Source organism: Rutilus rutilus, assembly GCF_951802725.1.
Source record: "Rutilus rutilus genome assembly, chromosome: 20".
NCBI classification, from domain to species: Eukaryota; Metazoa; Chordata; class Actinopteri; order Cypriniformes; family Leuciscidae; genus Rutilus; species Rutilus rutilus.
In genome coordinates, this window is record NC_140225.1 from 10,113,683 (window position 1) to 10,140,100 (window position 26,418).

The following is a 26,418-nucleotide window of genomic DNA, read 5'->3' on the forward strand; positions in this document are numbered from 1 at the left end:
TTAACATAAATTGCACAGGATTTTTATGTTGTTAAAGGGAAAGTCTGTCAGCTGAGAAACTACAGCATTGTCTATAAGGTGAAAGTTTGCCAGGCAATTTTTCAAATGGTGAAAAAGCTCTTCTTATTCTCATTATAACTGGTATTAAGTATTATTCATATACTATTCATATTTTAGCTTTTTTTTTTACATTTAACATTTTTATTCTTAATTTTTAGTCATTTTAGTACTTAAACTCTGTTAGTTACTAAGGCAATATTACTAGTTACTAAGTTTTTCATCTTAATTTTCTTCTAATTTCAGCTTAATATCAATCACTGAAAACATTTAAAATATATTTAGTTTTCATTAATAACACTGATATGATTATTATATATATATAAAAAAATGTATTTTGTATTTGAAGTTGCCCCAAAACAGATGCAAATTAGGCAATACATTATTAACTGCTTTTTTAATACATTCATCAAAAATCTTTTTTTTTTTTTTTTGGTAGATTATTTGATTATTCTTTAAAAAAAAATAGTTTTTATTATAATCAGGCCTTGGCAGTATGCATAAACATCAATAAAATTATGTAATCAAGCTTGCAGTTTACGATCTAGTTAACTAATTTACAAGACAGGATTCTTATTTTGTTCATTCTGTAGAGATCTGATTTCAGGGAAAAATCTGTCAGCTGAAAAACTAAAGGGTTGTTCATATGGTAAAAGTTTGCCAGCCAATATATATATAGTGAAAAAAGTTCTGATGCCATGACAAGTTACACTGACTTTTCAATTATGTGTAGCGATTGAAGTGTGCGATTGGCCTTGCCTAATCTCTGCCACATTCCTCTGGGAGGGGTTTTAGTGTGTGTGAGAGAGGGATGGAGGCTGAATGAGTGTAATGCACTATGGACTTGTGAATGCCTCTATTTAACAGGACTCTGGCTGTATCGGCTCTCACAAGTGTTGTTCCTGTGCTCTGGGATTGAATGAAGCAAGAACGATGAGCTCGACCAAAATCACAAACATCGACACGCTGGAGCAGCAAGAAGGCGCCCAGAATGCAGCCTTTCAAGAGGATGATGATGATACATCTGAGGCATCAAGCTCTCGAGAGCACCAGGCCACCAGCTTCTCCTTCACCGGGCCGGAGGAAAGCGTGTTCACTCAGATCAAACCGTATGCTGGGATGCCCAAAGAGGTTCTGACGCTATACTCCAGCAAAGCCTGCTACAGGATCCCTCGAGAGATTCTTTTCTGGCTGATCATTGCATGCACCCTGGCTCTGATTGCCATGACCATTACGATCGTGGCGCTGTCGCCTCGATGCATGAGCTGGTGGCAGCTGACTCCGGTCTATCAGGTTTATCCTCGATCATTCAAAGATTCAAATGCTGATGGTGTTGGAGACCTCAAAGGTAATTTTTGATCATGTTAATAGGGTCATTTTTTTTTTATGTTATAGTATTTAATAATATTTTAAAACGGCTTATATTTTTTATTTCATTTTAGTTTTAGTTTAAAAAGTTGTAGAATTTTAGATTTTAAATATAGAATTGAAATATAGAATATTTTGTTTTAAATAAATCTATTTTGCTTAATATTTATTTCAGTTTTAGTTTCCAAAATGTAAGTACTTCAACTCAAACTTATTTATTAAAGTTAGCACACAATGCAACATTTCAAAAAAACATTTTTAAGTTTTTATCTAATATTTATTATTTTATTTCAGCTTTATTCGAATTATAGAAAATTATATTTTAGTTAATGGTAACACTGATTATTACAATATTTTCAGATATGTATCTTGAATTAGAAGTTGCCCCCCCAACATATGCAAATTAGGCAATTAACTACATACTGCTTTTGATGTATTCTTCACAAAAGACAATTTAATAATTTTTAAGATTGTATTAATATAATTTATTCTAATATCCTTTTCTTGTTGCATACAATGACATACAGTAGTCAACATTTGAAGTGGATCAAAAAAGTTCATCAAAGCTGTCCTAAGACAAGAACGGGTATTGTTCAAAATTCATGTTTAACTTTGATGAAAGGTTTCGATCCACTTCAAATGTTGACTCCTGTATATGTAAACATTTTGTCCATTTTTACGTACAAATTATGCAATAATAATAATTCGAGTAAGTTGTTCTGCAGTCTCCTTACATAATATTGTTGAGAACCTTTGTGTCAGGTTTGGATCTTGTATTCTGAGAACACCAAATGTACACATCCTAGTGTGCATAATGTCATCATTTTTCAGCAAATTGGTTTCTTTTAATAATCCAGAGACCATATAATTGGTCTAAAACAAAAAGGCTGAAAAAGTCAGCAGTAGTTTCTCAGGCAGCCTTGAAAAACAACTCTCTTTTCAGTAGCTGAGAGTCCCCTCCAGCTGCAGTGTTATTTGAGAAGTGAGTGTATTGATGGCTTGGACGGACACACAAAAGCCATTTTTCCCCCTCATAATGGTTCTGTATTGCTGCATATTCCATTTCATGCAAGAGCAGGAGGTTGTTTAATTGCTCTTATGAAATGGGTAAAATTGCGTCTACACATGCCATAAAGTAAATAAAACTGATTTTATGGTGGTATATTACAGGGTCATTCACACAAAGCAAACACTATGAATAAGACAAAACACCAGCTTATCTTCTACGAGACGTGTAATAACTTTACTGACCCTCTAAAAATATCACATTGAAATGATTATAAAGGTTGGATCGATCAAGATAAATCCATTGTGAGAATTGTCGAATGTCTTTGTAAAGGTCAAAGGTGCAAAAATGTGTAGATAACGTTTTTATAATTCAATGTTTGACTTTAGGAATCAGGGAGAAACTGAGTCATTTTGAGTACCTGAACATTAAAGCAGTCTGGATCAGTCCTTTCTACAAGTCGCCTATGAAGGACTTTGGCTATGACGTCGAGGACTTCAGGCAGGTTGACCCTCTCTTTGGAACCATGGAAGACTTTGACGACCTCCTAACAGCCATGCATGACAAAGGTGGGCATGCATTATGATAAATAATCAACATTGTTGTCAACCAACAACTTGTAACACAATTTATGTGTTATAGGCTATAGTTTGAATTTGAGCATGTTACGAGCTTCATGAGTAACATGGTGGTTAATAAATAACATCAGTTCCAAACTATAACACCATTATTACAACAATCAATGCTCCGTTTGATAACCGCATTAATGTTTGCTGGTTTTTTTTTGGCCCAGGTCTAAAGCTGATCATGGACTATATCCCGAACCACACCAGCGACAAACACATCTGGTTCCAGCTTAGCCGTAAAGGCACAGAGCCCTATAAAGACTACTATATCTGGGAAAACTGCACTGCAGACAAACCTCCTAACAACTGGGTATGAATGTCCATCCTCACAATGCAAACAAATCAGGCAATAGTGACAGCTTCTGTAGCATTATACATTTGGATCACATCAACATAAGGAATCAGTGCTATTCGTAATGTTTGTCCAAGCTTTGCGATTATATCTCATCTGATACTGTTTGTTACATAGCAAATTAGTTTTTGTTACAATTAAGACTGAATTAAGTAAACGATTACAAACATATATATATATATATATATAAAACAGTTAGATGTGGTTGACTAGTGTCATTGTTTGTCCTAGGTAAGTGTCTTTGGAAATTCTACTTGGGAGTATGATGAAGTACGACAACAGTGCTATTTCCATCAGTTCCTCAAGGAACAGCCAGACCTGAACTACCGTAACCCCCGAGTCATAGAGGAGATGACGGTAAGACAGAGCTAAAGGAAGCATGGAGACATCGGCTTGACTGTGAACATTTTTTGAGTCCTAACAAAAGTGTGACATGGCAAAGCAACAAGCAATGGTTCTAGACACATTGCATTCTTAAAACTATAAGGTTCCAAAAGTACGAACCATCCTAGTGTGAACTGTTTTTCATAGAGTCAAGAACATTTTAATAATCAGAAGAACCCTTTTCCACTATAAATAACCTTCAGTGCAGAGAAAAGTTTCAATGGATGTTAATGGTTCTTCATGGAGTCATAGATGGCAATAAAGACCCCAATAAAGAGTGTATATTACATTTCCAGTCATTTGTGATAAATATACAAGGATACAATTTTCTTTTATTGTATCCCATTTTTAGCCAATTAAATGCTCTGGAGCTTGAGCTTAAATAAAAAATATATTGTTCATGCATTTTTAAGATTTTGTTAATATATGACTTCTATTTTACCCTTCAAACTCTTGAACAAAAAGGCCTTTCATGCAGATCCGCAATCCTCCATACCATATCATGTTTCACTACAAACATGGACCCTCTTTGATCTTTGTTTCACATCTGTGTAATAGGACATAATCCATTTCTGGCTGAAGAAGGGAGTGGACGGGTTCCGCATGGACGCTGTGAAACACATGCTTGAGGCCACACATTTGAGAAATGAACCCCAGGTTGACCCTGACCAAGATCCAGTAAGCCAAACAATGACCTGTGCTGTTATTCATTCAGTTTGCTGTTTATTGAAGCACTTCATCTGCCTGAGCCAAAATTATTCTCTGGAATGCATTTAAGAGTCATGTTACTATTCTTTGTTCTCACAATGTCATTTAAGGATTAGTAGTGCATATTTCTCTGGATTTACTGACAAGTCATTCCCATTATCCTAATTCCAGATGATTACAAAGCCACTGAAGATCTAGGGAAGGCCGTGGAATGACTCAGTGGTCTTGGCCCTCTTTTTTAAAGGCTTAATTTTTCGGTCCTTATGGACTTGCTAGCACTAACTAAAAAATGTTCCGGGTTCAACACAAGTTAAACTCTATCATCTGTATCACTGTATTATTACGATCTATTATTACAATTTCAAATTGCAGTTCTATTTGAATATATTCTATTCCTGTGATGGGCAAAGCTAAATTTTTAGTAGCCATTACTCCAGTCTTCAGTGTCACATGATCATTCAGAAATCATTCTAATATGCTGATTTGCTGCTCAAAAACATTTTTATTATCAATGTTGAAAGCAGTTGTGCTGCTATACAGATTCTTTCATGTATAGTAAGTTCGAAATATATATATATTTTTAATTGTTATGCTTTTTAAATATAATACGTTTCTTTTATGGTAATATTTCATTAGTTAATGCATTAACTAACATGAAATAGCAATGAGCAATGTATTTGAAAGCATTTATTGATCTTTGTTAATGAGTTACAAGTGTGCAGTGTGACTAACTACAGGGTTATCCTCATTCTTTCCTCAGTCGACTGTGGACACGGAGTTTGAGCTGTACCATGACTACACCTACACACAAGCGGGGCTACATGAGATCCTGACAGACTGGAGGATAGAGATGGACGCCTACAGCAGAGAGCCTGGCCGCTACAGGTATCCTCAGTTCTTCTACTTCACAAATCTCCATGGGCTTCTCTCTTGTAAATGGCTCTTTTGTGTTTTCTCAAACTTAGATTCATGGTTACAGAGTGTTACGACTATGAAGAAATTGAAAAAACCATGAGGTACTACGGCACAAACTATGCCATAGAAAGCGACTTCCCCTTTAACTTCTATCTACTGTATCTTCCTGATGATCTGTCAGGAAATCAAGCCAAAGGCCTGGTTGATTTATGGATGTCGAATATGCCAAAGGGAAAATGGCCAAACTGGGTGGTGAGTGACCAGATGTATGTCCATTCATTAAGAATCACGATCTCATGTGTGTAATTTCAGCAACACTAGCATCACTAAATGGAACAATAAAGTTTGTTTTAAAATTGAGTTGTCCCAAACACTCCCCCATTTGCCTTTGGATGGTCAAAATGTAACAAATTGCACACTCCAGCTTAACTTTTTTTTCATATAATCTAATCAATTTTGTTCAGTTTGTTACAATCACAAAATATGTTTGTACACATGTATAGGTGGGAAACCATGACAAGCCACGTATAGCCTCAAGTGCTGGTAAGGAATATGTCCGTGCTATAAACATGCTGTTGTTAACACTGCCTGGAACTCCCACAACATACTACGGAGAGGAGATTGGCATGGTGAACGTTAATATATCTGTAATTCAGGATCCTTTTGGAAAAGATGATCCAGTAAGTGTAAAATACTGCATTTTTATTTTTTAAAGTACCGGTAATAGTTAAATTTAGCACATTTTGTAGTTTTACAAAATAAATGTATTTTAAAAGATGTATTTTATCATTCAAATGTTTGGGGTCCGTAATAGGGTGGTCCTTATCAAGTCCAATTTTTTTTTAACCTCTTAAACTGTTCCTTTTAACTTCAAAATTAAAAATATGCAAAAATGTTGACAAAAAAATGATATTTAGAGCTAGCTCAATCATGTGGAAGATTGCCTATGTTAAGCTGTGCGGCGTTATTGTGATATGCAAGTAATATTAAAAGTTGCTGCAAATGAACTACATTTTATTGAAATCAGAGCAACACTGACATGACAACAATCCCTCATTTCTGATGCTCAGCAGCCAGTGTTGACTTTTTGCAGTCTGGATAGATCCGTCGGTGATCTTCCACCACATGAGGGAGAAACTGCAATTGTTCTTCAGAGTGTGTGAGATAGCCACTGTATTCTTGAATCAGAGCCACTCCTCTCTCGACTACTTTCATTGCATGTATGGTTGCCTGTGCCTCCTGATAATCTGCTTGATTCGGCCAAAGTTCCGGGTCAATTTCAAGGAATGTAATGTAATTTTTTTAACCAAAAAATGTGCTCTAAACCCAAACAATAACCAAGGTGATCATCAATAGAAATATGTATTGATTCCACCAGGAAAGGTAAATCTGCTAAAACGGGTCATGGATGGATTAATCTTGATTTAGTTTCTACAATAAGTAAACTAAGATATGTATCTAAAATACATATTTAGGAATATATGGTGCATTAGATGTTTTTATGGAGATTCTTTTGGAATTTTACTAGCCAGGTACAATACCAATTCAAATGATCTGTTTTTACGAAAATCATCAAAATCTCAGAAAGTTTAAAGCTATTGAGCTACCAGTAATTATTATGTTACTGACATACAAATTGGCATGCTGTATTTTCTTATATAAAGGAACAATTTGAAGGGTTAAGAGCATGACAATTGGAGACTTTAAAAATAAGGACCACCCTAGTCCATAAAATATTTTTGAAAGAAGTCTGTTATGATCCAAGGCCACATTTATTTGATCAAAAATACAATAAAAGAAACATCATATTTTAAAATGTAATATATTCCTCTTAAATGTCACATAATCTTTCAAAAAATCATTCTAATATGCTTGAGAACCATTTCTTATTATTATAAATGTTAAAACAGTTGTGCTTCATAATATTTTTGTGGAAACCGTGCTACTTTTTTTTTTTGTGGAGAAGTTCACAATTTATTTAAAATAGAAATCTTTTGTACATTATAAAAAGTGACACCTTTTGATCAACTGAATGCATTATCTTTTTAATTAAATATATACTTATTTTACCATTAAGAGCAACGGTCGAGACCCACAGCGAACACCAATGCAGTGGAATGATCAGCTCAACTCTGGCTTTAGTGATAATGAAACGGGCACATGGCTAGACATCGCTCCAGACTACAGCACTGTCAATGTGGAGGTACGTGATTCCGACTGCTATGACAAGAATCTGTGTGTTAAAGAAGGGAAACCTCTAATCCCATCTTATATCTTTCTCTCCAGCTTCAGCAGGCTGATCCAGACTCTACCATTTCACAGTATCGTGCTCTGAGTTTGCTCAAAGGGTCGGACATTGTCCTGTCCCGAGGCTGGTTCTGCAACGTCTGGAGTGACGCCAACATATTTGTTTATTTGCGTGAGCTGGATGGGCTAAAAAAAGGCTTCCTGGTGGTTCTAAACTTCGGCATGGATACTACAACAGACTTGTCTTTGGTTAGTGAGCTGCCAGATTCCCTCACTGTGCATTTAAGTACAGTGCCAATAAGCCAAAAGACTTTCTCTAAATCCAGAATTCCAACATCTCGAGGGCAAGGATTGCTCCTGGAATATTCCACCAATCAGCGATTTCACCCTAACCATGAATCTGAGTGTTATGTTTCTGAGAAAGCCTGCTATTTGTCCGCACTAGATATTCTGTACAAGTGTTGAGGGCATTTGTGTCCTAACTAGGTTGACTGAGTGAATCGACAAAGAATTAAGGCTATCTTTTCCATGTTTTATTCCTGTGGTGTCATGCTGGCTAGTCCTGCCAACTCTGAAATCTCATTGGTCCAAAATCTCACTCCACAGAACCGTAGACTGAACATCAAGTATCGTTTAATTGGCTGTGATATCTTTTGTGTGCAGTTGCTTGTCAGTGCAAAATTGTCACATCACAACTAGTTTGGACACTGTTAGATTTTGTTTTAGTCAGAATAAAGACAAACCTTTATCGAAAAAGAAATGAACAACATCTATGAAACAAAAATTGTTTGCTTTATTAAAAAAAACAACAACTTTTGTCTGTTTTTTTTCTTTCTCTCATTCACATAAACAGCTATTTCAGGGTTTATGGGACTTGCTAGTTCGTTTTTTGAGTTTTTCTTTGTCTCCGTCGAGTTTTTTGGTGATCTAGCCCAAGTTCTGTGTAAAGGAAGGCTAACTGTTGGGCACTCTGTGAGAGGGAAAAAAGTAGCAGATATTACACAAATAAAAGCTTACTTCAATTATATGATTACTATACAGCCAGCAAAAAAAAACAAAAAAACAACATGACATAAAGCTGTAAACATAAGTAACAGAACAGTACAATATAAGTTAATGTGTGACATCAAACCGTGAGAGAAGGTGATCTTTCAACTGTTCTCAGGAAAAAGTATATCTATTAAAAAATACACTTTTATATAATCACAACCGTAACCGATTGATCCAAAGCTTTATAATACCCAGCATGCTCAAGGGTTATGCTTGAGTGTGTTAAAGTAAACAGCAGGTCATTTAGCAATTTGGTCTGATAAGGTTTGGGATGAATATAATTGAGTGTTTATGTACCTCATTCAAGGACAGATGAAAATCCTCAGGGCCAAAGTGATCACCTCCTGGCTGCATGTCCAGAATGACAGCTGGAACACGTGCTGGTTGTTCAACAGAGCAGGAAGTGTATGTCAATTAAACAGGCGCAGGTTCATGTGTACTTTAAAATCACCATAAAATCATTTATTGTTTATGGAATATCGCAGTATTTATTATAACTTCTTTATCTGTGCTCTCGTAAGTTGCAATCTTGAGTCAAAATAACTCCGCCCTCCCTCTTGCAGCGACATCTCTTCTCTGATGATGTTTACAAACTGTAACTCACATGAGATCACTACATTGACAGCTACGCAACAAACCACTTTAATGCTTTAAAAAGTTCATTGTAAAGATCGTAAAACTAATCCATATGAATTAAGCTGTTTAGTCCAAAATTTCAGAAGAGACTCGATCATTTATATGATAAACCGATTTAATTTAGTCTTTTATTCACATATAAACATCGACAATGAACATAAACAGAAGCTCAACTGAACCTGCTTGACACTCGAGAATGAACTTCATTGGTTCTTGCGTAAGCTCAAACGTGCTGCGTAACACGGGAATGAATGAACCTGATTGGTTCTTACAGGACAAGCAAACATACTTGAGCTTCATTTTACCACAACACACGGGTTTGGAAGGACATGAGGGTGAGTAATTAATGACAGAATTTTCATTTGGGGTGAACTATCCCTTTAAGGTTTTAGTTTTTTTCATCTAATATTTAACTTTATTATTATATTAATGCAGCTTTATATCCATAAACAAATGTAAACACAGGTGTAAAACTTTTTAATAAGGAAAAAGTTACTGAAGCACCTTTAAATAAACATTCTGAATAAGCCAAAAATGTATCTTGGGTCACATGAAAAAACCTATACCAAAATGTATTTAAAATACTAAGTATACTACAAATACATTAACATATTTACTGACATATCGCTTGAGACTTAATTTTCATTTTTGGGTGAACTAACCCTTTAAGCCTAAAATGTGTTTTAATACCACTATTAGTAAGGATAATGTGATCTCTGTATAATATCAGTCTTTAAATGCAAGATATTTAAAGTGTACCTAAAGTATACTTGCAATCGTTGCACTTTAGCACAATCAAATATACTTAAGTATATCTTTAGTTGGACCTCAGCACTATTTCCTGACAACTTAAGTGCATTAAGTACAAAGTTCCAAAGTATACCAAATTTAGTATACTAAATTGCAGTACAATTGCAGGGTATTTATAGTAAGTTCAAAAATATGTAAATGTATTTGTAGTATACTTAGCACAAAATAAATGAATTTCTAATACATTTTAGTATATTTATTTTTCACTAGGGAATACAGTAGATAAAGAAGTTCATGTTTATCACGAGACCAAACGCAGTGAACGTGTAAGACTAGACTGACAATATCCAAGCGTAATCCGCTGCTCTGGCTCTCCATCACAACACCTGGGCATCACATGCAGCACTTTAAAGTCAATGCTCTTGAAACGGAGTGGATGATGAAAGGCTGCCATGTAGGTGGACTTGGCCCACTCCTTTGCCTGGCTGCCTTATTTCCCCACGGTGATGAGATCTCTCTGAAGTGAAGCTGAGTGTAAAAATCATATGCCTAATCCTTAAAACTCTGTCATCTGCCTCTTATCTGCAGTCCGGCCGCCGGTGTCTCTCTCCATCCTGCTCCTTCTCTGGGCCGCATGTTTCACAAGCTTTCTCCTGACCTTGGCACAGCCCAGTGTATTGTTTCTTATCTCCTCGCCTGATACACTATCTCATAAACATGTTAATCGTCCGAGCTGGCAGCATGTGTGATCAGCGTTTTATCTCCCGGAGAGGAATGGGAGAGATTAGAGGAACTTGCGCTTTTTTCTTTGTGTATGTGTGTGGGGTGTTAGCGAAGGTGTTTCTGTGTGTGTGTGTGAGTCTGTAATAAAAAGAATTAATTGCACACAGATGGAGAGGGAGTCTAACGGAGAGCTCCGGACTAAGATGTGCTGACAGTGTGTCTCACGCCGCAGCTCGCACACAAGGTGACCTCAGGTGGATATGGAGAGGAATCGCTCCACATCACCTGTTTCCAGATCAGTGCTCTTCTCTCCCGAGGAGAGAGTGTAAGTGCTTCTCTTAAGCCCAGGGGTTTATTTGAGAGCTGGGATTACAGCCAGTGACCTCCAAGTTCATTTCCATTATACTACACTCGGTTTATTAGAGTTTTTAATACTGCACCTTAGTTTTAATAATATTCTTCACTTCTTGGACTAATGAGATGTCTAGATCCCAGATATCTATCTATCTATCAATTAATAAATTATTAATAAATATGAATCCCTTTCCCAGAGTCCTTCATCCAAACTACCTCCCGTTCCTCGACAAGGTGCAAACTCCCTAGGTCTATAACCCTAGTCCTATTGTAAGTTCATGCACCACATTGGTGGATGTTTTGTCTTGGTCTGGGTATTTAAAGAAAATGCTGAAAAAGGCTTGGGGCGATTTGTAGTCAGATCAGCCCATAATACTGATTGTCCTCCAGACTTCTCAGCATTATGTGTTTTTCTAATGTCAGGTATGCATCTTTTACTCATTATTTCAGAGCATTTGATGTTATTGTATTGATTGTGTAATTGGCATGATACATCTTCTACCTGACTAATGATTAATTGTTACATTTTAAATTTATTAAGACTTTGAAATTATTTTCTCAAGTAGATTAAGTGAAGGCTTATGTTACCGCAAATCTGCGTCAGGTAAGTAACGGACTTAAGTCCAGTTTTGAGTTGAGCATAGGGCACACTAACTGAGATTTTAGAGCTCTGGCTAACACTTGGCCCTATTTCAAGTGTACTTAGACTGTAAAGGCTAAAAAGGAAATTTCCGTTTAGGACAACAAAACCTAACCTAAACCAACCTAAGCCTTACCTCTGTTTAATGTAAAATTACTTTAGCTAAGTGTACATGGGAAACCATGGCATGACCAAACCAAAGCTACTATCAGAGAAGTAACATTGAACGGCTTATATCTGTAGTAGTGGTCATGACCTCTGACTACTTTAATTCAAGATAAAGATCTATGGGGACTAAACAAAATACTTTTAGATAGAGCAAACATGAAAGCGGCCTTCTAAAACAGGACGGTCAATTACCTCTGTCTAGTGACCAAGACTGACGGGTTTGTGATCGCGAGACCCGTGTTAAAGGGCCAGCGCGAGGCTCTCTGTGCAACATAGATTCCTAATGAACGAGTAAAATATGAAGTAAAGAGTTAAATAGAATAATTTAAATTATCTATTATCGATAAATTATCATATAAATGACCAATAACCAATTGACATTTGAGGTTGCGATAAAATGGAGTCAGATAAAAGTAAATTGGAATTAAACTGCTTTGCCACACTGTAAAGACAAAACGCGCAGGAAACCTTGATGGAAGAATTGTTTATGGGAAATTTATTCTGGTAAATAGATTTTTACTGGCTTTTATTATATTGCTGTTTCCACTATTACAAGTAATATACCACTCAAGTTCGTGTGTTTCACAGATTTGTAAATGTCCACTTTATGCCCAAGAACATCCATTAGTTGTGGACTATAATTGCTTTAGAGAACTGATTAAAAAGGCTCAAGAGAGCATTTATACACTCACCGTTAACATCAACCCGAGCGGTAAACATTTGGATGGCCTTCTTTAGTCTTTCCACATACTTCATGACCCCAGATAAAGGAACTCTGCGGTCTTCTGAATATGCAGTGATCCGAATTGGTGGGTAAAGCTGTGGAAAAAATAAACAATTATTAAATAGCCCTCGAATCATTAGACACAAACTACTAAATCAAAAGTGTAGGGTCTGTAATTTTATTTTATTTTTTTAAGTAGTCTCTTATGGTCACTAAGGCTGCATTTATTTGATAAAAAATACAGTAAAACTATTTTTTTTTAAATCACTTTACTATCTGAATACATTCTGTGATGTTAAAGCTGAATTTTCAGCATCATTATTCCAGTCTTCAGTGTCACATGATCCTTCAGAAATCATTCTTATATGCTAATTTGGTGCTCAAGAAACATTTCTTATTGTTATCAATGCTAAAACCAGTTGTGTTGTCTCTTATTTTGGTGGAAACCATGATACATTTGGGTTTTCAGGATTTCTTTATGAATAGAAAGAAACTGAAATTTTTTTTTCAACATTATAAATGTCTTTCCTATCACATTTGATCAATTCAATGCATCCTTGCTGAATAAGGAAAACAAAAACTACCTCTACAATCTTGAACGGTAGTGTACTGTATGTGATATCTGAGTGATTTACCTGAGGTATAATGTTGTGGCAGGGACAGTAAGATGCAATGTTGTCTCTGTGTTCCCTTATAAGGGGGTCTCCCCACTCCCCCCTCTCCTCAACAGTAAGTGGCAGGGAAGGGTCTTGCATTGTGCCAAGAACATCCAGAAAAGGCACCTGCCGAGAATTGCAATGTCATTTATCTTGTGGAAATATGGCTCAGGGAATGTGTGCTCAATGATGTATTGAAGATCCACCTGTAGAATTACAGCTCTAAGAAGCTGTGGGTTATGGTTGCACAGCGCCCCCGCTAGGACAGCTCCAGCACTGCGAGAGGTGAGGGCGGTTAGAGCAGGTTGAGACACTCCCAAGTGATGAAGAGTCTGAATGCAAGCAGCGAGATCTTCCACTCCCCTCCGCTTCTGCAGCACAGAGCCCGCTCGATGCCACGCTTGACCACGCTCACCACCACCCCTGCCCAGTCACAAACAGCACAAGCACACATAAACATGCATTTTGTTTCAGAATGAGTAGAGATGATTAATGAAAAGATGATTAGAGTTGAACTTCAGTACCTGACGTGGCAGTAGGCCAGAGCCCAGCCGTCCTCCAGCAACAGTCTCTTCTCAGGACTGAAGCTCATATCGAGGTCGACACCATACGCTCCATATACATGCAGAAGCAGTGGAGCGTTGTGCAGCTCAGATAATGCAGGCATATGGAGGAGAGTCAAAGGCACCACTGTGCCATCCTAAAAAGTCAGACAATGGGATATTATGGCTTTTTGGAATAACATGGGCAGCTTTTTGTACTATTGTAGCTTTATGACTTCTCATATGTAAATAATTTGTACCTGACTGGCTGCCTGCAGGCGTGTAGTGTTGAACTCAGGGAGGGAGATATACCGGGTGTCCTCCTCTATTTTTGAGAGCTTTTGTTTTCTGGAGGAATAGAGGTAGTGTACAGGTGGGTGCACCGGGGAGGATAGGAGAAAACCAAATGACCCTCTGTCCACAGTCCCAACACACTGTGGTGATAAATCACAGGCCCAGTGGGGAAGCTAAGGGCAAAATAGAAACATTTCTGTTAGAAAGTACAAAGAGCATTTTGGATCCTATCTTTGGACCTTAGTAATGTATCAGGTTAACCCTCATGGGGTCTGAGAGAGCCTTTTAATTTATCAAAAACAAGTTATTCTGGCATTTTCTTTATGAGAAATGATTAGAAGAAAAATGTAAATTTGAATATATAATGTATAAAATGCGCTCTATGAAAAAGGTTACATCACTAATGTTAGGGGTCTTTAGAGACAACTGTAGCTGTAGCATTTAACTCCTGACAATTTTCTATTAAGATTTGTTTTATTTTATCTTTCCACAATGTAATAAACTTTTATGCTTACTTTATAGTAAAGGATTAAAAGGTTTAATGACATCCTAGGTCTTTCAAATTATATATGTCAAAATAATAAGAGGTTAACTTCAATGTTTTCAAAAGAAGTTTCTTATGCTCAATAAGGCCACGTTAATTTGATCAAATATACAGCAAAAACATTAATACTGTGAAATATCATGATAAATTAAAATATCTGTTTTCTATTTGAATATATTTCAAAGTGTAATTCATTCCTGCGATGGTAAAGCTGAATTTTCAGCATCATTGCTCCAGTCTTCAGTGTCACATGATCCTTTTGGTGCTCAAGAAACATTTCTTATTATTATTATCAATGGTAAAAACAGTTGTGCTGCTTAATTCATTTTATGGAAACCACTATCATTTTTTTTTTTTCAGGATTCTTTGATTAACAGAATGTTTAAAAGATTATTTGAAATAGAAAACTTTTGTAACATAATAAATGTATTTACTGTCACTTTTGATCAATTTAATGCATCCTTGCTGAATAAAAGTATTAATTTCAATCAATCAATGAATTAATCTTTCTGACGCCAAACTTTAGTGTAGTGAACATATACATCATTACGTTCTCTGAGACCAAGAGCATAAAGACAGTGAAGTCAGTCCTAACAGAAAAAGTAAAGGTTTTAGACTTTCTAATACATTAGTGAAAAGAAATAAGAAATTAATCAAATAAGATGTCATCAATCCAGTAAAACAAATCTAAAATTGAAATAAAACATGTCTCTTTAAATTAGCATCATTATAAATAAATACTTGTGTATGTGAATTTGGGATTTGTCACACCTGGAGGGTGTTTAACTGATAGGGCTCTTTTGTGGTAAGAGTCTGGATCTGAAGTCGACACTGTGAATCCTTTACTGTGAACACACAGTGATCCTGAAGCAGCTCCATATCTTTAATGACTGTTCCTGGAACAGCACTGAACACAGGCACCCAGTGTGGCATGGATGGAGAGGCTAATGGTGCCCTGAGCAGCTTGAGATTTGAGAAAGAAAAGAAATTACACATAATTATAATTTAATTCGGAACAAAACTGCTCAAGTCTCTTGGTGCTGGAATAACCTGATACTCCTGATGTGCTCCAGTGTTAGCAAGGATGAACAGGTGGTTGTCCGAGTGCTCCACATGGTAAAGAAGACCAGGTTGGCGGGACTGGATGAGGGTGGGGAATGAAAGTGGAGTCTTGCTGTCAATGAACCAGACCTCAGAACTGATCTTACTACTGCAGTTAATGGTCACCAGCCTCTGGTCTCTGGAACGACTGACCTCCACAAAGAACCTGTGGCAGAAGACCACATCAATGCTGGACAAAATAACTCTCCACCAACAATTAGGACTTAAAGTCACCATGAAATCAAAATGGACAATTCTACACTTTTTATGGAATATTGCAGTATTTGTAAATTACTTATCCGTGCATATATACATATATACACAATGGTGGCCAAAATTGTTAGAACAGTAAGATTAATTTTTAATGTTTTAAAAGAAGTCTCTTCTGCTCACCAAGGCTTCATTTATCTGAAATAGAAAGCTTTTGCAACATAATAAATATATATATATATATATATATATATATACACACATTTTCTTTCTTTTTTTTTTTTTCAAGTGGCCATTTCACTCAGATATACATCACAATAGGGAAGAAAAGACTATCACAACTTCCATTTCATGCCCGCTTTAAGCACACTCTGGTCTTACTCTGGATCCTTTTCTTCATAAACAAGGGTGGTTTGGACACCAGAATCACTGAGATGAAGACGGAAAACACGCAAGCAACGAAGAGTCTCCTGTGTGCTGTAGAAGAGGACGTCATCTGCTGCCCATTCTGCAAGAGAGAAGACATTTGTGGAGGAAAAACAAATACTATTCAATTACTATTAAAGTATAGTAAATCTTACCAAAGCTGAGCACGTTGTCTAAAACCAACATGGCATTTTGATGCAGGTTGACACCACCTAGATGGACCAACATGCATCTGGTCTCTTCATGGCGGTCTTTCTTCACAGTGGCGGCCAGCATGGTCTCTGTGGGAGAGAGTCTGACCCTCTGGATGCTTCCATATCCATCTCCTCCCCAGTCTGCTCTGAACACCTCCACCATCTCTTGCTCACCTGTATGCATAGATTTACTGGTTTCTACTTGGAACTAGAAAAAAAAAGTATTTTCTGAAATGGTTCCTCTTTAATATTTACCGTGTCCCAGGGTCGATCTGTAGATTCCTTTGCCATCTTCAAAGTATACATGATGGTGTCCCTGAAACTTGGAATGATGACTCAAGCTGATTTAAAACCTATATCAATCATATGTATTATACACACTTGGCACCATTACAGTTGCTTACCTCAGAATTTTCTGGCACATTGGCAAACTTCCTATGAATCGAAAGCAATCTTCTTTTGAAACGCTGCTCCTGAACTCTGAGTTTCTGCAGTTGTGCTTTAGACAGCTCCGCTGTAGTCTGTGAGAATCCCTAAATGACAGTTGACACAAAACACTCTTGAAAAGGTGATTTGCAGTATGATACTCCATCTACATGCAATTTAAACAGTATTTTTTTATTTTATTATTATGCATGCCGATATACTGTTTCAAATGAATAACAATTTTTTTATTTTTTTAATGCTACATATTTTAGAATCTATGAATGATTTTTGTTTATTATTGCCATGCACTTTTATGAGTCTCTTAATTTGCTCAGCGAATGTCAAACAATTGTTCATTACAGCAGTTATGCAAAAAGTACGTGCAAACGTAAAACCAAAACATGTATGAACTTGACATTACCTCAGTGTAAAGACGTGAAATGAATGGGTATATATTCGCCCGATGTATATTGCGTGAAACTGATCGCAACAGCAGCAGATATGAGGTGATACGATTCATTTAATGCAGCAAGAATGTCCCTTAGTTTCTGATTATGAATGAACGGCGTCTTTCTGCTACCTTAAATGTCAAAAATACAGTGCATTATTCATTCTGGGTAAGTGTCACATTCAAAATATTTAAACCTCCCTGCAGTCCATGTGCTTATTCTGTAGAACTGTGGCGCATTGACACTCGATGTCCGTTCAATTGAGTCGGATCATTTTAATGAACCGGTTGAATTCGTTCACAAAACCTGTTTGAACTATTCATTTACCAGTCAGAATCAATCGGTCAATGCTGTTCTCTATCAACACTTGAACCTCTTTCGGACCATAGTTTCGGACATGTCCGACTAAAAATACACCGATAATCGAATAGTGCAATGAATTAGCTGATAAAGGTGAGTTTTGCAATGTTGAATGTGAATGCAAACTGTATTTATGTTGTTAATGACTATTTTATGAGCTGAATGGCTGCAACAAACTGAGCTAGAACACGTATGAAATTAAAATAAACACCGAAATTACGTGGCTGTATTTCAAAATCAATATGTCAAGCTACGCAAGGGCTTTTTTTAATCGGCTCTTTGAAACGAACTGTTCAAAAGAACCGATTCGCAGAAATGAGTCAGACTCACTATCACCAATGGCGCTAAAATATGACATCTAGTTCAGGCAAGAGTAATCGAGTCAAAAATCATAGATGATAGCTGATAGAGCAGAGTGTTTGAAGACTCTGGTAATGAATTGGATTTCCTTTCCTCCTGCAACAAGAGGAGGTGGTGTACGGAAGTAGCGTGGGATTTTATTACTAAGCAACAGAGACCAGTACATACCGGCGAATTGGTAAAAACGGTATTAAATTGAACCACATCCAGAGAACAAATGCCAAATAAGCCTTCGACTAGACTCTGCACTCTGTTGTCGTTGTAGTTCTCCGTTATTTTCCGCATGAAGACAAAACAAATCGATCAGGTTGCTCTGGCATGAATAAATGTAAAGATCCTCCGTTAGCTGCGACAGAAATGCTTGCGAATAATCACCAAAATCACGACTCTCACTGTGGAACAGATGTGGCCCGTGCACGATGGGGTCTTCTACGACAGGTGAGGGAGGTTTCAGTGAATGTCCTTCAATGTACAGCTGATTGCATTTATTAAATAATCGTAAATATAATGCGTTATGTAATGCGTTTATTACGTTAGACATATGGATGTGTCCAGGTAGTAGCATCTTATGTGTCTCTTACAATGCAGGTTTTGAAACGGAAGCAGCTCGACAGTTCAGATGTACAGCAGGTGTCAGTACGAAGATTCTCCTCCTTTAACCTGTTCTCCAGGAGCAGGGTCACTCCCACAGACACGGATGACCCGTCAGACGGGCAGTGGGTGGAGTACAGAAGTGCAATCTTTCCCCAGTACAGTGCCTTACTCAGGTATGCTGGAGAAAGTGTTGAGGACACTATTTGTTGGTGTTTTTCATTTCCACATACCCATAGTCTCTCAAGGACTTCCCGATTTAAAGGATAGTTCTGTCAAATATGACAATTTTGTCATCGTTTACTCACCCTCATGTCATTCAAACTTGTATGATATTCTTTCTTCTGTGAAACCCAAAATAAAAGTTCTGAAGTATGTTCATGCTGCTTTTTTTTCATTCAATGAATGGAGACTAAAGGTGTCAAACTCCAAAAATAACAAAACAATCAACGTAGAAGCAACATAAAAGTTCCCGGTGTGACTTCTATTCTAGAGTCTAGATGACATTTAAGTCCAAAATCCTGTCTTCACAGCCATTCTCATAATTCTTGTCATTGTATGTAAAATCAAGAGCAGCTTGGACATTGTGCTAATAATAACCGCTTTTATTTATTGCAGAATGGGTGAGTAAACTATGACATAATGTTCATTTTTGGTTTAAGTGTTCTTTTTGTTCATGTCAGTATGATGATTACAGTTTTTCTCAATCGTATTGGTACATTTCTTATATATGGTATAGTTTTTTTTCACTAGGCCAGGGTATGCTTAGCCACATTGTCAATATAACAGTGTACTCTGTATTTTCAGATCTAAACTATGGCTACGATTTTGATGACTATGATTGAAAATGCACAAGACTGCACTTTATCTGTATGGCATATACATTTCAACAGTATAGATTTATACATTACTCTATGTGCAAATGCAAATGGACTACTGTAATATAGCATTACATTAAGTAGTGAACATTGTCTGATTCCATACCTGTTTTGTCTACAAACTTTTGAATGATTGAGGACAAGGCTGTTCTCCCAACATTCGGCTCTACCTTTCGACGCATCCTTACTTCTCTTCTTCTTCCTGGCTGTTGACTCTGTCTGTTTCCTTGTTGTTTTTCCATTGTCAGAATTTGTAACACTGTTTTGTGCTCTGTCTATATGCCAAATGAAGCTTCATGAGCTGCACCTCTGAGCTATTTTAGTGAACTGGTTGATCAATGATCATTGGTTGATCTAGCCCTGTACGTTTCCCTTCAATAGTGAAATTCAAAATTCACCTCCACGATTCATCAATTCAGGACACATTTACAAAAAAGGTCTAATAGAAATGTATAGAAAATATGCTTGACAGTTTATGACAACTACAACCATTTTGCATTTAATGACTTGCGCAAAGAACTAACGCCTATGTTTTGAGGGGTAAGACTAATCAGCAGGGAACCAGTATAATATATTTTGATCAACATGACATAAGCAATTGATAATTTAGGAAACAGCAGGCAATTGTACATAATCGATTGCTTTTATGATGTGCACATGTGACTAAATGATGTGGAGGCTGAACAAGTAGTTTTGAGAGTTTCAGTTATGATCTGAGAAATGCACCAAAGCGACTGAGAAAACACATTATGTTGTTCACATTTCATACTAACATTAATATTTGGTCATATTTATGTCTAAATCATGTTTCTTAATGCATTACAGAGACAATCTTGGACCTATTAGAGTGGATGAGGTGCTCAGCAGCTTTGACAACACAGGAAATGTCTGTGAGTATCTCTTCTGTTCACGTTCAGACTTCAGTTGTTGCATGTAGGTTGTGAAACGGATCACATGGTGGTAATCATGTTCTTTTAATGCAGTCTGCTATACTTTTTGATTATGAATATTTCACTGTAGTCTTAAGCCGAACATGACCTATGGCAGGCAGCAGGGGGTCCGATAAAGCTGCAGCTCCATGGCACACCAGAGGCAGGCACACTTGAGCCTCATAAGCAGCTCATTATAAGCAACTTACTGACTCCTGCTGTCTATGACAGGGGGGTTAAAGTATATTATTCTTTCCGAGTGCATTAAATAGTCTGTGAAATGCACATTTTCATGTTATACACTACCATTTAAAAGTTTGGGGTTAGTAAGATTTTAGGTTTTTTTGAAGAAATTTGTAGTGCAGTATTAAAGTCTGTCCACAAATGTAAATGTACCTTCATAACGTTCCATACCTTTCTTCTGTTGAACACAAAAGGACTTGTTCGGCAGATACACCAAAGACACACTTTTCTGAATCTGTCGCCAGTTATGGTTCTTTGTTGCGTGGATGAAAGAATGGCTCAGATGTTTTTATTTGAAAACATATTTAAAACTTTTTTTTTTTAATGCAGATTACTTGTTTTTAGTATAGGAAGGAGACCGATCCCGTGCTGGTTTTTAGTAGATTGTGGACTGAAATGTCTTGAAATATTTGGCTCTTTTACTGGATTAGTGAAAAGGGGCAGCATAGCTCTCTTCTACGGCAGGGTCATCGCTTCTCTTTTCAGACCTTCCTCTCAACCACCCTTAATTGATCTTACGCATTGGTAAGCCCAAACATCTCCCCCATGTCCTTGTCAGCTCAGCTGGGCAGGCTCATTGTCTGCAAAGGAGGGGGGCGGGGGGGATGCCCCATGTATTACCCACCTCACATACCCAGTTTAAAATCCTTGTCTCAGGATTTGACAAGCCGAAAGGTCTCTATGTCCTCTGAGGCACTGAATGTGGATTAGCTATCCAAATGTATGGATTACGGTGATCCAACTTGTCAGGGTTGGAAGGGTTGATGGTGCTGTGGGTTTAAGTGCTGTTGTTTCCAGCAGGGATCAAGAGAGACACAAAAGGTCTTATCTGAACATGCTGGGTGGACATGAAGAGCTTTAGAGAGGCTTGTTGACCACTGGTTTGGATTCAAACATCAGTTCTTCTGCTGTCATATGTTCGGGTCAGAGTTGGTTAAAAACTAAAGAAAAATTTAGTTGTAGTATTCTTAATTTGGAATACTGATACTCATTTCAGAGGAGCTCTTTGCAGCCAGGTTGACGAAAGAAGTCTGCTTTGAACCAATCATGAACTTCTGACGTAACTAAGACGAAGGTTATTGGAATTCATTTTACAAGAAAATACCATTTCAGTCTTTCTACTTCAAAGCAAGTTGAGTGAGCATCTGCAACTGTAGTTTGACGCATGTAGAGTATTATCTTTATCCGCAATAGACTTACACACAATACAGCAAGACGAAGGAAGGCGTCGGCTAACATGACATTAAAAAGTTACCATAGTAAAAGTAAAAACCATATCATAAAAGTACCATATAGCAAAAACCTGTAATATTGACATTGAGTTAGTACATATGAAAACATAAACCAACACATTCTCACCTGTGAAAGGTTATCCCATTCCTTCTGGAATTTTTATTCTTGATGGGTTCACAACCAGAAGCTGCGCAATGTTGTGGCATCATTGATTCTTACTGTGAGTGACGACATGCTGACTGTTCCAAAATGGCGTGTTTGGAACGGTCGAATGTGGCAATTTCATATACATATCTGATGTTCACGTCCTTGGACTCATAATTATGTTTCTCTATGGCAACATTATCAGCACACATGGCACTGATGAAGGGTTGAACCCGAAAATGTGTTGCACTCTTGCACTTTATTTGTGGCCTCTGGACAATCAAACCTTTTGGCCTATATTCGTGTTTTGATCTTTTTTTCTGATTCTACGCACTGCAAGAAGATATTACTCATCAGTTTGGGACTAATGTTTGGCGCTACGCCTTTCCATCCCCAACATTATCAATGGTGAAATGAATCTGCAGCTGTCAGGTGGTACAAGTCAGAGCTCTTTGTTTACGTTCATTGTCATTATAATGTTATGAGCTTTGACACATGATTTAAGGCCATGTGTATGTGTAAAACTCATGTGCATCTTTAACTACAAATCATACACTGTATTATGAACACCTGTGAAATAACTTATTACCTTTTTAAGCTGGAAGCTGTATGTGTGGGATTCACTTAAAAGTATCATTCAGTATTCGAATTGCAAAGATCAGAGATTATGCTTTAGATCCAGTAGCGAGATGCTAGTATTTTAGGACACTGTTCTGTCCGCATTGGATGAAGAATGCATGTATGAGAGGAGAACCGTTAACAGAACCAAACGTCATTGGGTATTTGTAGGATACTCTCAGCCAGTCCAGCCAGGTTCTTTATCCTGAGTGAACATTCTTTATAGAGGTCACATGATGAGGTGGAGGAACTGATCCTCTTTAAAATTACGACTTTCAGGCTTGCTAACAGGCAGTGCTCAGTCTCAGCAGGGTTTCTGCTGAACACCCCGCCATTGCAGTTATCACAAATCCATGTGTAATGGTGACTTTTAGAGCCTTTTCATAGTTAAATAAGTGTTATTAGTGTGTGTGTGTCTTTCTTTTTATGTGAATCATGTGTTTGTTTGTGTGCGTCCAATGGTCTCCACTCATATGCCCGTCTGTTCTACCCCCTGCTTGGGCAATTATGTAGATTGGGGGACCCGGTGTACTAATTGCTCAGATTGAGGCTGTCCAATGAGGCCTGGTTAGACCTGCAGAGGTCAGAGGTCTGGCTCTCCATCTCTGCCTTATTCTGCTCTCCTGTGTTGGTGAGAGTTAATTAACGCTGCTCTCAGACTGTTTACAGGACGGCTCGCTGACCAGACTCAAGCCCTCATTACTGCAGAACGGCCTGTTGAACGTGTGCAGACAGGGTCCAAAAATGAACACTCGCACAAGCACCGAATGCCAACCAGAATTGTCCTTGCCGAATAAATAGAACAGTTTCTCGCCAGTTGGCTGGAAACTTTATTAGGAACTACCCGCTGTTGTAAGCAATGTGAACTATTCAGTCAATCAAATTTAACCGTCTACTACTAGTAATTTTTTTTTTTACCTCAAATGTGCAAAATAATGATCAATATTTCAAATAATTTTTTTCATTTTATTTTTTATCAATAATAATAATTTTGGCCAATAAGAAATATTTATGGCTGTTCTCAGTTCACACAGCATTGTCAGGTTACCTGCAGTATTTTTGACTATTCAAATACATAGAAACACATTTTTTTTTAGGTTTGTTATTTATTCTAATCTAACATATCACCGAAGCGGCATCGTATTTTACAATATTTTCTATTATTTATAGTTATTTTATTATTTATAGAGTTATAATTGTTATCCAGATGTTAGTTTCATAATGCCAAATACTTTATTTTCATAATTTTGACAAAATATTACAGCTTCAGCAATGTTAGGACAAGAGGCGGTTTTAACTTTAGGTGGCATAACATCTTATGCACAAAAGCCATTGGCACATCCGGCTGTCATTGGCATATGCGAATTGAACCTAAAACTTGTGACGTGTGCTGATGGATTGCCGTATGTCACCATACAGTATGTTGTGGCACCTCCAATTGTCTTGTGACATGCACTAAACGTGACATTTCATTAATAATTTGTTTAATTAATAATTAATAGTTTGTTGCTTTAAAAAAAAGTTTATTACTTGCATTCTGGAGTTAATATTTACAACAAACCATTAGGCGTCTTATATGGCCCATTGTATGTACTTATATTTATTGTATTATGCCACTTAAGTAGAGATGTGCCACAAACTAACTACATGTTTGAACAATAATACCGATCTGTAAATATGTTTAATTGACACTGAATATTTAGGATTTTGTGTCACAGTTACATTAGTATAGCTGCTCAACTCATCTGTCAGTCACTACTGGAGGTGCCACAACATTTGACGACATGTTGTCAGTTGCACATGAAGCAATCCATCGACACATTTCACAAGTTTTAGTGGCCAGTGAAAACCGGATGTGCCACTATATGTGCCACTAAGCATAGCAGTATGTGCCAATGGCTTCTGTGCGTAAGATGCCATTAATGTTAAAGGGTTAGTTCACCCAAAAATGAAAATTATCCCATAATTTACTCACTCTCAAGCCATCAGATGTATGACTTTCATCTTTTAGCCAAACACAATCAGAGTTAAATAAAAAAATATCCTGGCTCTTCCAAGTGTTATAGATAATGGCCGTACGCAAGTCTAGTTCCAGCGGAAGAGTGCCCTCTGGAAGCCAGTGATTATAGTTTATAAAGTTATAAATATGGATATTTTTCTTACAAAAACACATCGCTATGATTCAGGAGACCTTTATTAACCCCCTGGAGCCATATGGATTACTCTTATGATGGATGGATGCGCTTTTTGGGGCTTCAAAATGGTACCGTTCAGTCCCATTATAAAGCTTGGAAGAGGAAGATATTTTTTTATATAACTCCGATTGTGTTTGGCTGGAAGAAGAAAGTCAGATACGCATAGGATGGCTTGAGGGTGAGTAAATTATTGGATCATTTTCATTTTTGGGTGAACTTAACCCTGCAATACTGCTACTGGTTGCGACTTTATACTTGAAACTTTATTCTCAAACAAGGCCTGTTTGAGAGTATTCCTTGTTCTATTTCACTTATGCTATATCCATTTTTTAACGTAATGCTAAAAATGTGACTGGTACATTTTTTATTTCACACAAAGTTAATTTTAAACCTTGTGTGCAAAAGCTCTGTGTCCAAAAGAAAACTGGTGCTACTGGTGAAAAGGCCAAGAACTGCTTTCATGATAAAGCCACCTACGGGAAATATTGTGTATGTTTGAGTGAATCAGAACTGACCTGGACTCTGTGCTGAATGATAAATAACTGACCCAGATTAAAGTCATTATGGGAAGCATTATTATAAAACATAATGTTCTTTTTCTGGCTATGTGCAAGATGGCATCATAAAAGGATTTGCTTTTCTATATAAGCACGAGTATAAAAGCAAATGTTCTTAATCGTGGCTACAGGGGTCAGCAGTGGGGCGAGCTGTATCAGAGTTAAGAGATGTGATAAAGGAAACCCAGAGGGAAAGAAATTACAATACTAGACTTTGCAGGGACATTGTGCGGGGTGTAATGCCACTGTAATTACTAACATACCTTAGCAGCCAGGTAACAGTTTTTCTTTTGTTGCAAAGGTCCCTCCTCGTCTGGAATTAGATGGGAGAGAGGGAGAATGAAGAAAATAATAACACCCTAGATATTCACACTCCGGACTTGTGTAATATTAGACATTTTCTCCGTCATTTTTTCAAGTTTTCACCTTTTGAGGGGTCACCTTTTGCCCGTCATGCATTAGGTTTTTGACTATTCACTTGCCTGTGAACTAACTGGCTTCAAAGGTGAGGCTAGGCTTTGATGAAGTTCACACAATTGTTGTCCTAAACATTTGAATTACTTTGATAAAACCATGAGACGCCATGCTTTGCAGTGATTTTATCACAGATAAAGCTTTCCAAGAGCAACAGTGTGGCTGGATAAACACTTTCAGACTAACATCTATTTTGGATATCTATCAGGGGCAAATTTTAAGCTTAGGAGAGCAAACTTACACTTATGACACCAGCATCTTAATGTTAAATATATTACAGAGTTGT

General features: G+C 37.2%; 3 protein-coding genes across 4 annotated transcripts in view; 2 read left to right on the forward strand and 1 right to left on the reverse strand.

The window, feature by feature from the left end:
• Positions 1 to 850: 850 nt before the first annotated feature.
• Positions 851 to 8,461, forward strand: slc3a1 (solute carrier family 3 member 1). The gene is made up of 10 exons (XM_084391616.1): positions 851 to 1,405; positions 2,821 to 3,000; positions 3,225 to 3,367; positions 3,641 to 3,766; positions 4,352 to 4,471; positions 5,262 to 5,386; positions 5,467 to 5,668; positions 5,920 to 6,096; positions 7,494 to 7,619; positions 7,703 to 8,461. The coding sequence occupies exons 1-10, from the start codon at positions 991 to 993 to the stop codon at positions 8,126 to 8,128; spliced, it is 2,040 nt and encodes a 679-aa protein (XP_084247742.1). The 5' UTR covers positions 851 to 990; the 3' UTR covers positions 8,129 to 8,461.
• prepl (prolyl endopeptidase like) lies at positions 8,428 to 17,817 on the reverse strand. Of its 2 annotated transcripts, none has more exons than XM_084391615.1 (14): positions 17,523 to 17,790; positions 17,080 to 17,208; positions 16,931 to 16,991; positions 16,637 to 16,849; positions 16,437 to 16,563; positions 15,795 to 16,011; positions 15,516 to 15,707; positions 14,167 to 14,373; positions 13,889 to 14,064; positions 13,571 to 13,787; positions 13,344 to 13,490; positions 12,677 to 12,803; positions 9,011 to 9,093; positions 8,428 to 8,633 (listed from the first exon to the last, which is right to left on the reverse strand). In XM_084391615.1, the coding sequence occupies exons 1-14, from the start codon at positions 17,619 to 17,621 to the stop codon at positions 8,541 to 8,543; spliced, it is 2,088 nt and encodes a 695-aa protein (XP_084247741.1). In that variant the 5' UTR covers positions 17,622 to 17,790; the 3' UTR covers positions 8,428 to 8,540. The 2 variants fall into 2 exon arrangements, with proteins under 2 accessions (XP_084247741.1, XP_084247740.1); XM_084391614.1 differs by having other exon boundaries at positions 8,429 to 8,633; positions 16,931 to 16,997; positions 17,523 to 17,817.
• A 424-nt stretch (positions 17,818 to 18,241) lies between these two features.
• Positions 18,242 to 26,418, forward strand: part of camkmt (calmodulin-lysine N-methyltransferase) — a 99,889-nt gene continuing 91,712 nt past the window's right edge. The window contains exons 1-3 of the mRNA XM_084391706.1: positions 18,242 to 18,708; positions 18,859 to 19,037; positions 20,565 to 20,629. Of these exons, the coding sequence (XP_084247832.1) occupies positions 18,589 to 18,708; positions 18,859 to 19,037; positions 20,565 to 20,629 (364 nt within the window). The 5' untranslated portion in view covers positions 18,242 to 18,588. The remainder of the gene's footprint in view (positions 18,709 to 18,858; positions 19,038 to 20,564; positions 20,630 to 26,418) is intronic.

What these genes read in the sequence shown, in the direction of transcription:
- slc3a1 (XM_084391616.1), top strand. Translation starts at nt 991, where the DNA reads ATGAGCTCGACCAAAATCACAAACATCGACACGCTGGAGCAGCAAGAA. An exon ending in TTGACCCTGACCAAGATCCA is followed by an intron (nt 4,472 to 5,261) that starts GTAAGCCAAACA and finishes TTCTTTCCTCAG; the next exon opens with TCGACTGTGGACACGGAGTT. An exon ending in CTTTTGGAAAAGATGATCCA is followed by an intron (nt 6,097 to 7,493) that starts GTAAGTGTAAAA and finishes TTTACCATTAAG; the next exon opens with AGCAACGGTCGAGACCCACA.
- prepl (XM_084391614.1), bottom strand. Translation starts at nt 17,621, where the DNA reads ATGAATCGTATCACCTCATATCTGCTGCTGTTGCGATCAGTTTCACGC. An exon ending in GAGCACATCAGGAGTATCAG is followed by an intron (nt 15,708 to 15,794) that starts GTTATTCCAGCA and finishes TCAAATCTCAAG; the next exon opens with CTGCTCAGGGCACCATTAGC. An exon ending in TTCATCTGTCCTTGAATGAG is followed by an intron (nt 8,634 to 9,010) that starts GTACATAAACAC and finishes TCCCTCTCACAG; the next exon opens with AGTGCCCAACAGTTAGCCTT.